Here is a 15097-nt window from a genome sequence, read left to right as displayed (position 1 = left end):
AAAAATAATACTTTAAGTTATACTTTAATAATCAACAGACACAAGCTTTTTAAATAAAACACCACTTTCTAAAAGGATTCTATATAAAAAACATTGATACATACTGATTTTTGATGAATAAAGTTGCAACATTATTGTAGCAGTCTACATAGCTTTACCATAAATCTGGTACATTACTAAAAACATCATATGAATAGGTCTGTGACATGAAAGGCATGAGGGGTGACCTTGAGACAGAAGCATATATGAATTGGTATGAATGTAATTGTGAGAAATGGTAAATGATGCACGTGTAAGTGAGTCAATTGACTTAATCAGCTATCGAGTGTGTTAATATGTATACATAGATATAACAGTAAGGGTTGCATAACTTGCAACCCATGTCATTGTACCCACGACTGATTTTTAGTGTCCATGTTTCTTTGCTTTCATAACAGCGGAGTGTGGAATTGACAAAGTATTCAGTACCATTACAGTTAAAAGTAAACAATAACACAATATGAACCCCCCCTCAATGCTTCATTTATGAAGTGAGTATCTGCCATGTGCTGTGCTAATTTAGTATGTTAGAAAACCAATGAACTTAAAAAAGAGGAGAAAATATTGACAGCCAAGGCATAGAATCATCTTTGTTATTGAAACCTGCTAGCACGTGCTACCTTGAAAAGCTATACATATACATCCCATCAAGACTTACTTTGGTAATGTGTGTAGTAGTTGTAGTGCCATGAGATTCTGAAGTAATTGTCTGAGCGCTCATTAAAACACCAGGATCTGTGTCAGGGCGAGACACCATCTAAAAACAAAGTGATGCAAGCACGGGAATTTAATAAAGAGATATTTACTGGAGAATGTTATTGTTATATATGGTTGGGTCACCACACCAAAATAAAAACATAAGTATGAAAGAGACCTTGTACAACTCACAAACATATGTATGTGTACTGTTTATGTATAATGTGACAAAAATGTATGTCACACTGTCAGGAATTTCATTATAACATAGTGAACTAGACCTGGCCTAAAATTTCCAAGATAGCAGAGCTAATGTGCAGACACTAGTACAGGTGATTGTCTTCAAACTTAGGCCTGTGCATCTCCCTTGGACCCCAAGCCCTGGGTATACATTAGGCCTCAACAACTTATAAACCTGTCAAATGCTGTGGTTGAAGTTAGAGCACCATGTACAGCCTGGGCTTGACATGTATATAGGAAAGGGTAAAAAAAAAGAAGAAAAAACAACAGTACTTGATGGCACTATAAAAAGGTGCCTTCTCTTCAGCATTGCTTTGGACCCACCAGCATGAATAACTCCAGAAAGCACAAAACACTTTCAAAATTAGAAGTAAAATTAAAAATTGGGAACAAAGTTTTTTTTTTTTTCCTAATAGCGTGGGTCAAGTTGAAGACAGCATGCTGCTATTCCCTTAGAAATGTGTTAGGCCAGATTAGGTTAATTTTTAAGAAGAACTTAATTCTAATATTTTAGTGGAGTTCCCCCCAAAGTGGAACTTCCACTCATTTTTCTTTGACAGGTATCCTCTCCCCACTTCTGGGAGACTGGACCGCAGTGCATTACAACAGTAGCTCAACTCCCTCCTCCTTCCCCCCGCTGCTGGGCCAGTAGGAGAGCGCAGTGGTGCCTCGCGCATGCGCAGTAAGGACCCGACTAGAAGCCATAATGCTTTACTACCACGTTCACTTACTGGCAATGGTGGTGGCAGCACCAGACAGCTGATGGAAACATCAGCTGTGTTGCTGACATTGCTGGACTCCAGGACAGTCAAGTGTCCTATTAAAAGCCAGCAGCTGCAGTATGTGTAGCTGCTGGCTTTTAATTTTTGCAGGGGTGGGTACAGTCAGACATTTTCTCTTCCCCCTGGAATCAATAAATGTTGACAAATGCCAGCCACTTAGACCAAAACCATTTTGAAAATACTCCAAATACATGAGATCATTTTTAAAGGAGTCCTACCAGAGAGAATAACCCGTCATTAGACCAGCTTTATGCCACACAATCAGTGAGTGCAAAGGGCAAAGAATTGTGTACCTTTTTGGCCTTAGCCATCTATAAAGACTGCCTTACACTTTCTTTGAGATCTTTAATGGAATTCCTAAGGCTTTATGTACACTACCCTACATTTACTGTAGCCAAGGTAAAACGTGGCAAAACAACAACGCGGTTTTGCAACGTTTTTAAATTTTCCCGCAGCCGGTGGTCAAAAGATTCCTATATTGCACATTTTCACATTCAGGAGAGTGAACTTGAAGCTCACCTAAACGAGCCAGCTCCTAAACTCTGCTAAAAGCCTATGTGTACATTGATACACCAAGCTTTTTATGGAATTAAATTTAGGAGCTTTTGTAAAAAAAAAAAAAAAAAATATCCTAAACTCAAGTTTAGAATCTGCCAGTGTAGACTAGTGTACATGATGCCCAATTCTAGTGTACAAATGTATGCTTCTGATGTCAGTTTAGTTTTGCCATATAGCTTCCCCTGCAACTACCAGAGGGTAGGCCCCCTTTATTGAACAGCAGGAACATGTTGTATAGTCGTTTTTGGGTTATTATAAAACCTGCCACCATGTAATGGACAAAAACGTGGCCATTAAAACTGTCATGAAATCTTATCTGCAACAGTGTCCATAGTAACTTGTTGTTAATAGAATAAAAAAATTATAAAAATAATGTTCGGCAAATTAACTTATTCTAACAATTAATTTTTTTCCTATACTGGATAGGACATAATTGGTCAAATCAACCCCAAAATCTCCTAATATTATGGACCTAAACTCCAGTTTAGGCTAATGTCCTGGTGATTAATGCAGTACCATTATGGGATAACCTGACATTTTAATGGCAGTACATTTAGCAAAAACATGACTTGACTTAGAATTAGACTCCTCCGTCAATATTTTCTTATAATAAAATGTAGCAGGATACAATATCTTCATTTTAACTAATTTCATCAGGTTCCGATTTGTTAATTCTTTCATATGTGTATAATTGATTAAGCCATAAAAGGTGCTGTTAGGGATTCATCTTGAGGTCAGGTTACATACAGTAAATGCTTAGCCGAGTTCTGGTGTATTATATGATTCTATAGCTATAGAGTCCAGTTCATCCTAGCAGTCAGTGTAACCCGGGATGGACCACTGAGTACATTAATGTATTAAGCAATGTTTGATTGACCATAATGGGTGAGACAAGCATATGGCCAGAGTGTCTGCTGGTTTCAGATTTACCATTGATTGCGGTGAGTAAAGTTGAAATGAAATATACTGATATAATGAAAATGCCACATGTAAAATATGGAATTGTATTTTGAACAGCTCTCAATGGTGACATTTTACCTTAGACAAAATAGCCTAGAATATTCCACTTTTAATACTTAAACAGTATAAACCTGCATCTTGTTATGTATACAGCAGGGCATTTTCATTTAGGCATGTTGTTGTTCAACAAAGTTGGAGAAGATAATTTTTTTTCCCCCATCAACATCTGAAACAATCTTATACCTTAACCAACCACCGTTAATATTTATTTCACTTGTATTGGCACAACCGTTTGCAAAATAGTTCCCATCAGGACCCAGAACACTAGTAGTGATCCCAGGACAAAAGCATCACTAAAAAGGGACCTGGTATTATGGTGCCACAACACAATTTACATATGAATTTAGAAAGGCATACATTTTAAATAAAGGAAATAAAAAGAAAAAAAATACACATACACACACACACACACACACACACACACACACACACAGGGTTTCTTATCTTCCTTTGATTTGAGATATAGAAGAATTGATTCACTTACTTTACATACAGCACTATATGCTTGGCAGCTCTTCTCAAATGGCACCAAGTTTCAATGACTGCATTCCAGTACATGGAATGCTAGAAGCTACAGCTGTTACCCCTAACCTGGGACCAATGCTCAAGCCCAGCTAAAGATTGTGCTGTATAGCTCTACAAGAGTGACCTGCAGCATGATGTAACCACAGCGTTTTCACATAGTTGTTACACTGGAAAATGCTATAACATTGCTCCGACATTGAGATTTCCTGTAGCTTTTGTGGTCAGCAGTAGTTCTCTATTGCACTCACCAAAGCATACACAATGGGCATCAAAATGTTTGTAATATCAAACCATCACTGTGCCAGTACTTAGCAGTACAAGCCGTTGATCATCTCCTAAAGCCGGCCATATACAGTTTGAACCTGGAACAGTTTAGCAGAGCTGAATGTAGCAGCACGTATGGGCAGGCTGAATGTACCCAAGCTGATCGATCAACTTGGGTACAACCTGCCTGTCGGATTTTACGCGCGATTATTGCTAGTTGCTCCACAGGAAGGATCCCCCACATCAACACAGTCCGTGTGATTTTCTTTCCTGCAACCAAATCGCTCCATTTATGGCCGACTTAACGTTACACTAGCAAATTATAGAAACAGATTTTTTTTGTCTTACTTGCAGTGCCATGAAAAGGTATTGATACACCTTGAAATGTTCCACATTGTCATGTTACAACCAAAAATGTAAATGTATTTTATTGGGATTTGATGTGGTAGACCAACACAAAGTGGCACATAATTGTAAAGTAGAAGAAAAATTATAAAAAAAAAATCTATTTTATTTTTAATGAATAAATATCTGAAAAATGCGGTGTGCATTTGTATTCAGCCCCCCTGAGACAATACTTTGTAGAACAACTTTTCGCTGCAATTACAGCTGCAAGTCTTTTTGGGTATGTCTCTACCAGCTTTGCAGAGAGTGAAATGTTTGCCCATTCTTCTTTGCAAAATAGCTCAAGCTCTGTCAGAATGGAGAGCATTTGTGAACAGCAATTTTCAAGTCTTGACACATATTCTCAATTGGATTTAGGTCTGAGCTTTCACTGGGCCATTCTAACACATGCATTTGCTTTGATTTAAACCATTCCATTGTAGCTCTGGCTGTATATTTAGGGTCATTTTCCTGCTGGAAGGTGAGCCTCTGCCCCAGTTCAAGTCTTTTGCAAAATCCAACAGGTGTTCTGCTAAGATTGCCCTTTATTTGGCTCCATATATCTTCTCATCAACTCCAACCAGCTTTCCTGTCCCTGCTGAAGAATAGCATCCCCACATGATGATGATGCTGCCACCACCACCACGTTACACGGTGGGGATGGTGTGTTCAGGGTGATGTGCAGTGTTAGTTTTCTGCCACACATGGAGTTTTACTTTTAGTCCTAAAAATTTAAAGTATTGTCTCATCTGACCAGAGCACCTTCTTCCACGTTTGCCGTGTCCCCCACATGGCTTCTTGCAAACTGAAAATAGGACTTTCTATGGCTTTCTTCTTGACTAGGGATGAGCTTCGTGTTCGAGTCGAACCCATGTTCGACTCGAACATCGTATGTTCGATCGTTCATCGAATCACGAACGTTATGGGCCGTTCGCGCCAAAGTCGAGTGGCGTGTCACAGCCCATAATTCACTGTGGCATCGCAGTGCATTGCTGGCTGATGATTGGCCAAGCATGCACTATGACCAGCATGCTTGGCCAATCACAGCTTGCAAAAAATGGAGAGCCATAATTGGCCTTGTGTAGTGTGTAGTGTGTTGCGGAGGTTAAGAGAGAGAAGACAGAGAGAGAGTCATTTTTTGTAGGTAGATAGAGCAGGCAGGCTAATCAGTTAAAGTTACAGTGTGTAGAGGATATATATGCATCCCAGGTGTTGTAAATATATTTATACACTGTATAGTATAGCTAGAACTGCTCTTCCTAATTTACTGGTGATTGTGCTAGCTGCAGTATTCTCACGTAGTGTACTGCCTGTGTCCTCTGCAGTGTGCACCTAAAGCTACGTGGTGTGTACTGCCTGTGTCCTCTGCAGTTTGCACCTAAAGCTACATGGTGTGTACTGCCCGTGTCCTCTGCAGTTTGCACCTAAGGCTACGTGGTGTGTACTGCCCGTGTCCTCTGCAGTTTGCACCTAAGGCTACGTGGTGTGTACTGCCCGTGTCCTCTGCAGTTTGCATCTAAAGCTACGTGGTCCTCTGCAGTGTGCAGGCCATTAGTATGTCTGGAAGGACAACAAGGAGAGGCAGATAGTCACGAGCCGATAAAAGAGGGCAAGCAGGCTCTGCGCCTAGAGGCAACAGTGCTGGTAGTGGACATCCTCATTAGCACGTGGCCGTGGGACACGCTTGTCCTTTTTTCGGCAGCTGGCTGTGTTGAGCCGCAAAATGCCGAAGACTTGGTAGAGTGGATGACCAAGCCGTCCTCATCCTCCTCATCCTCTCTCACCCAGGCTCAGGCTACTTTGTCTGGCAAAGCAGTTGCCAAGGCGGCCTCTTCCCTCTGCTCAATGGCATCACTCACTCCTTCCCTAGCCCCACCATGTCCTCCTGAGGAGTCCCCCGAACTGTTTGACCACAGTGTTGGGTACATGCTGCATGAGGATGCGCAGCGTTTTGAACACTCCGATGATGGTACACAGCTAGAGGAAAGCAGTAATGTGAGCCCAGAGAGAGGGGGTGCCCAAGAAGGACAGCAATCTGGCAGTCATGTTCCCCCAGCTGCAGCATACTGCCAGGTTTTCTACAGTGATGAGGAGGGAGGGGATGATGAGGTCACTGACTCTACGTGGGTGCCTGATAGGAGAGAGGAGGAGGAGGCACAGGCACATCTCCAACGAGGCAGGATGCCCTCCAGGGGCCAGCTTAAGGGCAGCACACCGACTGCATCACAATGCAGAGCTACGCATGTGCAGGGCGCTGCTGTCTCTCAGCGTTATTCCAAAAGTTCTTTGGTGTGGGCCTTTTTTGAGACGAGTGCATCAGATTGCACCGTTGCCATTTGCAACATATGTCTCAAGCGTATCTCGTGTGGACAAAACATCACCCGCTTGGGCACCACATGCTTGACCAGACATACGCCGACCTGCCATGCAGTCTGTTGGCAAGCGTACCTCAAAGACCCACACCAAAGAACAAAGCGGACCTCCCCTTGCTCCTCATCAGCTGGGATCTCCAACCCCACTATATCCTCAGTTCTCTCTGAAGCCTGCACTGATAGGACGGAAGGTGTAGAATTAGGTGTGTCACAGCCAAGTACTTGCGGGCAATCTACTATCGTTACACCGATAGCAGATTGTACCAGGCAAATTTCCCTGCCCCAGCTGCTGCAGCCCCGAAAGAAGTTCTCTCCCAGCCATCCACATGCCCAGCGGTTGAATGCTAGCTTAGCTAAATTGCTAGCACTTCAACTGCTGCCTTTTCAGTTGGTAGATTCTGCCCCCTTCCGTGAGTTTGTGGAATGTGCGGTACCTCAGTGGCAAGTTCCCAAACGTCACTTTTTCTCACGGAAGGAGATTCCGACTCTCTACCGGCATGTGGAAGGCAATGTCCATGCCTCGCTGGACAGGGCGGTCAGTGGTAAGGTGCATATTACCGCTGACTCATGGTCCAGCAGGCATGTACCATGGACAGGAATGTTACCTATCTTTCACGGCGCATTGGGTGACTCTGCTGGCAGCTGGCAAGGACGCAGGACAAGGTACAGTAGTGTTGGAGGTTGTTCCACCACCACGCCTCCAAAATGCAACTACTGGTTGTGACACACCTCTCTCCTCCACCCCCTCCTCTTCTTCCTCTGTGGCCTCTTCCTGTGCTGATGTGTCCTCGAAACCAGCGGTGCTCCGTAGGCTTTCAAGGGGCTACGCAGGAATGCAGGCAAAGAGATGCCATACAGTGCTTGAGCTGGTGTGCTTGGGGGACAGGAGCCACACTGGGCCAGAGGTTCTGTCAGCTCTGCAGGGGCAGGCTTAGAGGTGGTTGACGCCACGCCAGCTTAAGCCAGGAATAGTGGTTTGCGACAATGGCACCAACCTCCTCTTCGCCCTGCGACAGGGACAACTGACCCATGTGCCCTGTTTTGCTCATGTCCTTAACTTGGTGGTGCAGCGCTTCTTGGGCAGGTACCCGGGCTTACAGGATGTCCTGAAGCAGGCCAGGAAAGTCTGTGTGCATTTCCGACGGTCATAATGACAGTGCTCGGCTGGCAGACCTCCAAATGGAATACAACCTGCCCAAGAACTGCCTAATCTGTGACATGCCCACCAGGTGGAACTCTACGTTGGCCATGCTGCAGCGGCTGCACACGCAGCAGAGGGCCATCAATGAGTATCTGTGCCAATATGGCAGCAGGACAGGGTCATGGGAGCTTGTTTTTTTTCCCCATGCCAGTGGGCCATGATCAGGGATGCATGAACTGTCCTGTCACCATTTGAGAAGGCCACAAGGATGGTGAGCAGTGACAGTGCATGCATCAGTGAGACTGTGCCTCTTATTCACCTGTTGGAGCACACGCTGCATGAAATAATGGACAGGGCCCTTGAGGCAGAACAGAGGGAGGAAGAGGAGGTATTCCTTACCTCTCAAGGCCCCCTTTATCCAGACAGTGTTCCTGCTTGCCCGCCTATCACACAGGAAGAGGAGGAGCAGGAGGATTGTGTCAGCATGGAGGTGGAGCCTAGCACTTAGCATCAGCAGCAGTCTTCAAGGGATCAATTACAGTCCCAAGGAACCCATGGACTTGTACGTGGCTGGGACAAGGTGGCTGCGGATCATGTCGTCCTTAGTGTCCCAGAGCACCCTGCACCAAATTCCTCAGCAAACCTACGTTGTATGGCCTCCCTGATCCTGCAAAGCCTGCAGAAGGATCCTCGTATTTGTGCTATCAAGGAGAGAGATCATTACTAGCTGGCAACCCTCCTTGATCCACATTACAAGAGTAAGGTTGCAGACCTTATCTTGCTGGCACAGAGGGAGCAGAAGATGAAACATCTTCGGGAGGCCTTGCAGAAAGGTCTGTGCAACGCGTTCCCAGATACTGGGAGGTTACAAAATCCTGGTCCTGGACAACGTGTTGCTGAGGCTTCGGTCAGTCACAGAAGGAGCGGTGGAGAAGGTGGCCGTCTGAGCGATGCGTTCAGACAATTTTTTAGTCCGCAGCCCCAAGGTATGACCGGTTCCAGCAACAATCGCCAGCATCTGTTTTACATGGTGCAGGAATACCTAGGGGCAAGATCAGACTTGGACACCTTTCCCCAATGAAAATCCTCTGGCTTACTGGGTCTTGAGGATGGATCACTGGCCAGAGCTTGCACAGTACGCAATTGAGCTACTGGCTTGTTCTGCATCCAGCGTTCTTTCAGAATGCACATTCAGTGCTGCTGGAGGCTTTGTAACCGATCATAGGGTGCGCCTCACCACTGACTCCGTCGATCGACTGACCTTCATAAAAATGAATCAGGCTTGGATCACCACCAGCTACCAAGCACCTGATGCTGATGTAACTGAATATTTTTTTTTGAAATGTCAGATCCCTTCAAGACTGCCTATGCTGATGCTGAGTGACTATCTTGTTATGCTGAGTGACTATCCTTTTCCTCCTCAATGATCATGCTGATGGCTTGTAAGAATATTTTTGCTTCTAGGCACCAGCACCAGTGCCTAAGGCCCGATTTTTCTGCCCCTGTTTAACAGGGGCGTGCAATTAAAATTTTTGATGCAATACTTTGCAGCGGGCTCATTCCTGCGCTCCAACTAAAATATCTGTGAGGGGTTGCAGTGTTGTGGCACCAGTGCCCAAGGTCCAATTGTTCTGCCCCTGTTTAACAGGGGTGTGTAATTACAATTTTTGATGCAATACTTTGCAGCGGGCTCATTCCTGCGCTCCAACTAGAGTATCTGTGAGGGCTTATAGAATTGTGGCACCAGCACCACCACCACCAAAAGGCCCATTTTTTCTGCCCCTATTCAACAGGGGCATGTAATTACAATTCTTGATCTAATATTTCACAGCAGGGCCCATTCCTGCTCCCAGCAAGAGTAAATGACTTACAGTGTTGTGGCACCAGCGCCAGTACCAAAGGCTCAATTTTTCTACCACTGTTACACAATGGCATGTAATTACAGTTCTTGATATAATAGTTCACACAGCGGGGCGTTCCAGCGCCCACCAAGACTAACTGTGAGGGCTTACAGTGTTGTGGCAACATCAACACCTAGGGCCCAAATTTATGCTGAGTACATACGGCAGGCCCCTACTTTCAAACATCCAACTTACAAATGACTCCTACTTGCAAACCTACAGTCCCCTGTCTTGTTTGCACCGCCTATATACGGCTGTTCAAAGTATATAGGGACAAAGGGGCTTGTAATGACCTGGGGGGAGTTGGGGGAAACTCATGCTATTTTTCTCAATGATTTTCATCCATATTGCAGGGACCAGACATTACATTTAAGCCGCAAGCAGTTTTAAATTACCTTTTTCTTATAGTAATCTAATTTTGTGCAGGGACAGTTCTAAACACGTGCCACTTCACAGGCATACTATAGACATCCAGCAGGTACGATATTTAAAGGAATTTTTCATTTTTTTTTCACTTTAAGCATCATTAAAATCACTGCTCCAGAAAAAACGACAGTTTTTAAAACTTTTTTTCCATTGATACATGTTCCCTGGGGCAAGACCCGGGTTCTCAAACCCGTTTTCCGACAATAACTTGCATATTAGGCTTTAAAATTAGCACTTTTGAATTCGAACGTTCCGAGTCCCATAGACGTCAATGGGGTTCTAAATGTTCGGTCCGTTCGAAGGTTCTGGTGCGAACCGAACGGGGGGGGGGGGCGTGGTGTTCAGCTCATCCCTATTCTTGACACTCTTCCATAAAGACCAGATTCATGGAGTGCACCAATAATTGCAGCTCCTGCAGAGTTACAGCATGGCTGCTTCTTTAATTAATGCTCTCCTTGCCTGGCCTGCCAGTTTAGGTGGATGGCCATGTCTTGGTCGGTCTCTAGTTGCGCCATACGCTTTTAATTTTTGGATGATGGCTTGAACAGTGCTCCGTGACATGTTCAAAGCTTAGGATTTTTTTTTATAACCTAACCCTGCTTTAAACTTCCCCAGAACTTTATCTCTGACCTGTGTGGTGTGTTCCTTGGCCTTCATTAAGCGGTTTGTTCAATAAGGGTCTCACAAAACTGCTGTATTTACACTGAGATTAAATTACACACAGGTGGACTCTATTTACCAAGTATGGGACTTCAATTGGTTCCACTAGAATTTAGTTAGGGGAATCAGAGTAAAAAGTCTGAATACAAAATGCACGCCACAATTTCAGATACTTATAAAACATTTTGAAAACCATTTATCATTTTCCTTCCCCTTCACACTTATGTACCACTTTGTGTTGGTCCATCACATTAAATCCCCCAAAAAATACATATATGGTTCCGGTTGTAACATGACAAAATTTGGAAAATTTCAAGAAGTATGAATACTTTTTCAAGGCACTGTATGTTGTGATGTACCATCTGAAATTTAAATCATGAATGTTGGTTTTGAGCCTTAATTATGTGAAATTGTGCATATTATATTAAAGTCTAAAAATGGACTAAAGCACTGTCCTAAACATGTATGTATAAGATGCTAGCATAGAATAAAAGTGAAATGTTTAGTGAGAAATCAAGATTTTCAAAAAAGTTAAATAAAAAATTGGTTCGGTTTGTTAAGGGGAATTTTTCGGGGGGGGGGGGGGGGGGAAGTGGTGAAAGGCTCTTTGAGAGTGGCTACAGGTTTTGCAGCCCATAATCAAATGTTCCCCTTATCCTACCACTAGAAATTACTCTTTTTGCCTTCTAATTTAAGAAGGATTATTACAAATGCAACTCTCTGGACCAGGGTGAGAATGGTGTAGACTGAAACCAATGCAAAAATTACAAAAACAAAAAAACAGTAACATATTTCCTTTTACTGTCTTTACCTCTGATGACTCATAGGTAATGGTTTTAGTTTCTGTATGTATTACAGGTACATCTTTAGTGGAAATTTCAGGCTTCTCCCCATCTGCGATAGTGCCAAAAGTGATGATCTCGGTTTTCACCAGGGGTGACTGAGTAAAAAGAGATTCCATTTTTATTTAGGTTAGTAAACAAATAACATACAACAATAGGTCTTCAAAAACACAAATTTCAGAAAATCAGATAGTGATTGTATCATCTATGGCCGGTCTAACAGTTGAATTCCAATTTGGTAGACTGCCTGGTCAACAGATGATTCTTGAGGTTCTTTGTGGCAGTCTACTACACCAAAGAGATAAATACCATGCGATCCTGATAAAATCAGCAAACAAACAGGCATCTCATTTCTCTGGGTGAATAAAGATAGTGGCACAAAGCAATTTGCTTGAGGCCTCATGCACACTGGACATTATAAAAAAGCCAGTAGCATTTGCTATAGAAAGCTGTAGCTTTAGAATGTGTTTTGCAGTAGAATTTTTCAGCATCTGAGGTTTTTAGCAAAACTACACTCCCACAAAATGACTCAAATGCCAAATAGCTGCATTTTTACAACTCCTCGTCAAACCCACTAGTTCTGGGGGGGGGGGGGTTCCAACCAGAAAATGCTCCTGCCAAAAAAAAAACTGATAAAAACTTGTGTGTGCATGGGCACATAGGATAACATGCAGGGGAGTTTACTAGCTGCAGGAAAAAAAAAAAAAAAACACCTGAAGCCAAAAACAGCAGCTGTGAAAACATCCAGTGTGCATGAGTACTCATACTGAAAAGCTGCTGTCAAATAAGCATTTCCGAATAAAGTACTGGGTATCTAGAATTATAAATCACATATACTATCCTGGTGTTTGTATAAACAATCTTGGTTAAAAAGGGTAAAAAAATAAAATAAAATATATAAATCTGACATTAGGGGCAGAATCTTCGAAACAGCCAAATTAGAGGCATGTTTGAAGACGTGCCACAGTGCATTTTAATTAGAATTTTGTCATAATGATGTTTTCAATTATGGTAAATTTTTCTTTTTAATATTCCAAATGGCAAATTTAAATTGAATATATTATAGTGTATTTTTACTGAATGTCACACTCTAAATAAAGCAAAATGAAGCAGGCAAAAGTAAAAATCAAGGTTCCAAAGCAGGGCATTATATTGCTCAAGCGTGAATTTAAGCAAGAATTACCATCTGCACATGTTAAAACATATAAAAGCACAAAGTCAATGTTAGCCAGTTACCTCATCATGAGGCTTGCCATCCAATAGATGTGTGTCATGAATATCTGAGCCATGCTGCTCCTCTTGAGCATTACTAGCAGCAGAAGCATCAACAGCCCAATCTTCCTCTTTATCAGTTTCCTCACTCCCTTTCAAGCAAGAAGCAATGACTGCATTTGCCTTAGCCGCACCATCCAACTGCTCTGCACTCAGTTGAGCAGTATCCCCGCTTGCATGCACACTCCCCGTCTCCTCCAAACTGATTATCCCCTGCACAACCTTCTCTTTCGTTCTTTGCTCTGCGTCCTCTTCTCTTACTTCGTCAGTTTCCCATTGACTTTTTGTTTCGGTTTTCTGAAAATAAATTGGGCCACTGTTAACTAAACATCACTTGCATCTTCAGGAAGAAAATGGGGTTGGTATACATTTACTCACATAATAGTAAGGATGACAGTGAAAAATAAAGGAAATCTAGCTGTCTGGCATACAGGTCTAGGTTAAAGCATAAAAACGAACACCCATGACCCGTGATGTAACGATAATGGGTGCACACATCTTAAAAATGTAAACTCTAACAATGAACTCCTCCTATTTCCTCCCTTTTGGTCTTTTGAATTTACCACCAAAATAATTTTGTTTCATTGGTTTGTAATATGCATAAAAACACCTAAAAACGTATTGGGCTACATAACAACGCCCCTACGGAGGTGGTGTTTTGTAATCCTAGCACATCTTTTGTCTTAGGAAGACAACCAGGCTTCTCAATAGATACAGTATAATAAGTGAACATTGTCACATTAGGATATGAAGTGTGTTACTGGAAGGATCACCAGGACAAAACAGAAGAAAAGCCTACAAAAACTGCAGCCTTCATATCCAAGTACTGTAAGCTGCAATACATCAATTTTTTTGGTTCATGGGTTTAGATACACTTCAACTGCACCCAGGATGGTGATTATAAAAGATTATGGTATGTTCTTTATTTCTTGCCAATGATGGCTATCAACATCCATACTGTGCATAGAATCATTTCTAAATGCTCCAGACATAATAGGTGTATAGGTGTATATATACACACATCCCATGGTAGCCATGCTGAAGCCATAATGGCAGCATAAATTACAAGGCTCCTCAAACGTTTTAATTAGGGTTAGTCTTCAATATAGGTTAAGGCTATATTATCAGATTATTTTCCTTTAGAAAGAGAATAAAGCAGTTATCAATGCTGTTGCATAAATGTAACGCAAAGCTCTAGGACCTTAGTGGCGAGTATGGGTGGGGTGGGCAAAAAAAATTAAAAATCACACAAGGCCCATTACCTTACCGACTGCGTTTCTTAGGCACATCATCTTACTAGTGCCACACACACATTTTAACAAACATTTATGTTGACAAAGAACATTATATGCAAATAAAAAAAGTGATTCTGGAAAGATGGAGGATAAAATGTATCCCGTTTGTTTAAAAATGTGCCCTTGCAGTTGTGTAAAAGTATCTAGACAAACAGTTCATATTAATACTTGCATATTCCTTTTTAAAAATGAAAGTATGAATCATAAGATCCAGGGCAAGAAGTGCAATATTGTAAACCAATATAAAACATTTTTCCGCTTTTTTATGTATATTCAATGGACCACTAAATTAACTGCTGGGGAAAAAGAGAATTTATTTATGTTTACACGTTTCCAGTCCATTTCTAAAATATAACGCAGCACTAAAGCTTCCTTGTCAAATATAAGTATTTTATTTATTTCCCTCTTACTTCTAATTTTACGTCCCATTAAATGCAAAATTCATACCAATAGAATTTCCATTACTATGCAACAAATAGCCAAGATGCTATATAATTTTGTCCTCCAAGCTTCTGTACATTTTTCTAAACATTTCATGAAACATTTTATGTGGAATATTTTCAGAGCATTATCTAAATAGTTCTAAGTGTAGCGGTGATTGTAGAGCATTGTGTCACTGCAGTAACAGCTATGTCATTTCACATCACCCTCTTTTCTTTGGCACTCCAAAAAATAAAAAA

At 42.1% G+C, this 15097-nt stretch overlaps 1 protein-coding gene across 20 annotated transcripts in view; it reads right to left on the bottom strand.

Annotated features, from left to right (window-relative positions):
- Positions 1-15097, bottom strand: part of EPB41L3 (erythrocyte membrane protein band 4.1 like 3) — a 323029-nt gene that overhangs the window by 22237 nt on the left and 285695 nt on the right. For 16 of the 20 annotated variants that reach the window (XM_040354005.1, XM_040353998.1, XM_040354003.1 and 13 more), the window contains 3 exons: positions 13087-13419; positions 11820-11948; positions 698-796 (listed from right to left, as the gene is read on the bottom strand). In XM_040354005.1, coding sequence (XP_040209939.1) covers positions 698-796; positions 11820-11948; positions 13087-13419 — 561 coding nt within the window. The remainder of the gene's footprint in view (positions 1-697; positions 797-11819; positions 11949-13086; positions 13420-15097) is intronic. The other 4 variants (XM_040354004.1, XM_040354016.1, XM_040354017.1 and 1 more) reach the window with 2 other exon arrangements.

This window comes from Rana temporaria, chromosome 5, assembly GCF_905171775.1.
Source record: "Rana temporaria chromosome 5, aRanTem1.1, whole genome shotgun sequence".
NCBI lineage: Eukaryota > Metazoa > Chordata > Amphibia > Anura > Ranidae > Rana > Rana temporaria.
Note: the sequence above shows the minus strand (reverse complement) of the source record. Positions and strands in the feature narration are given on the sequence as shown.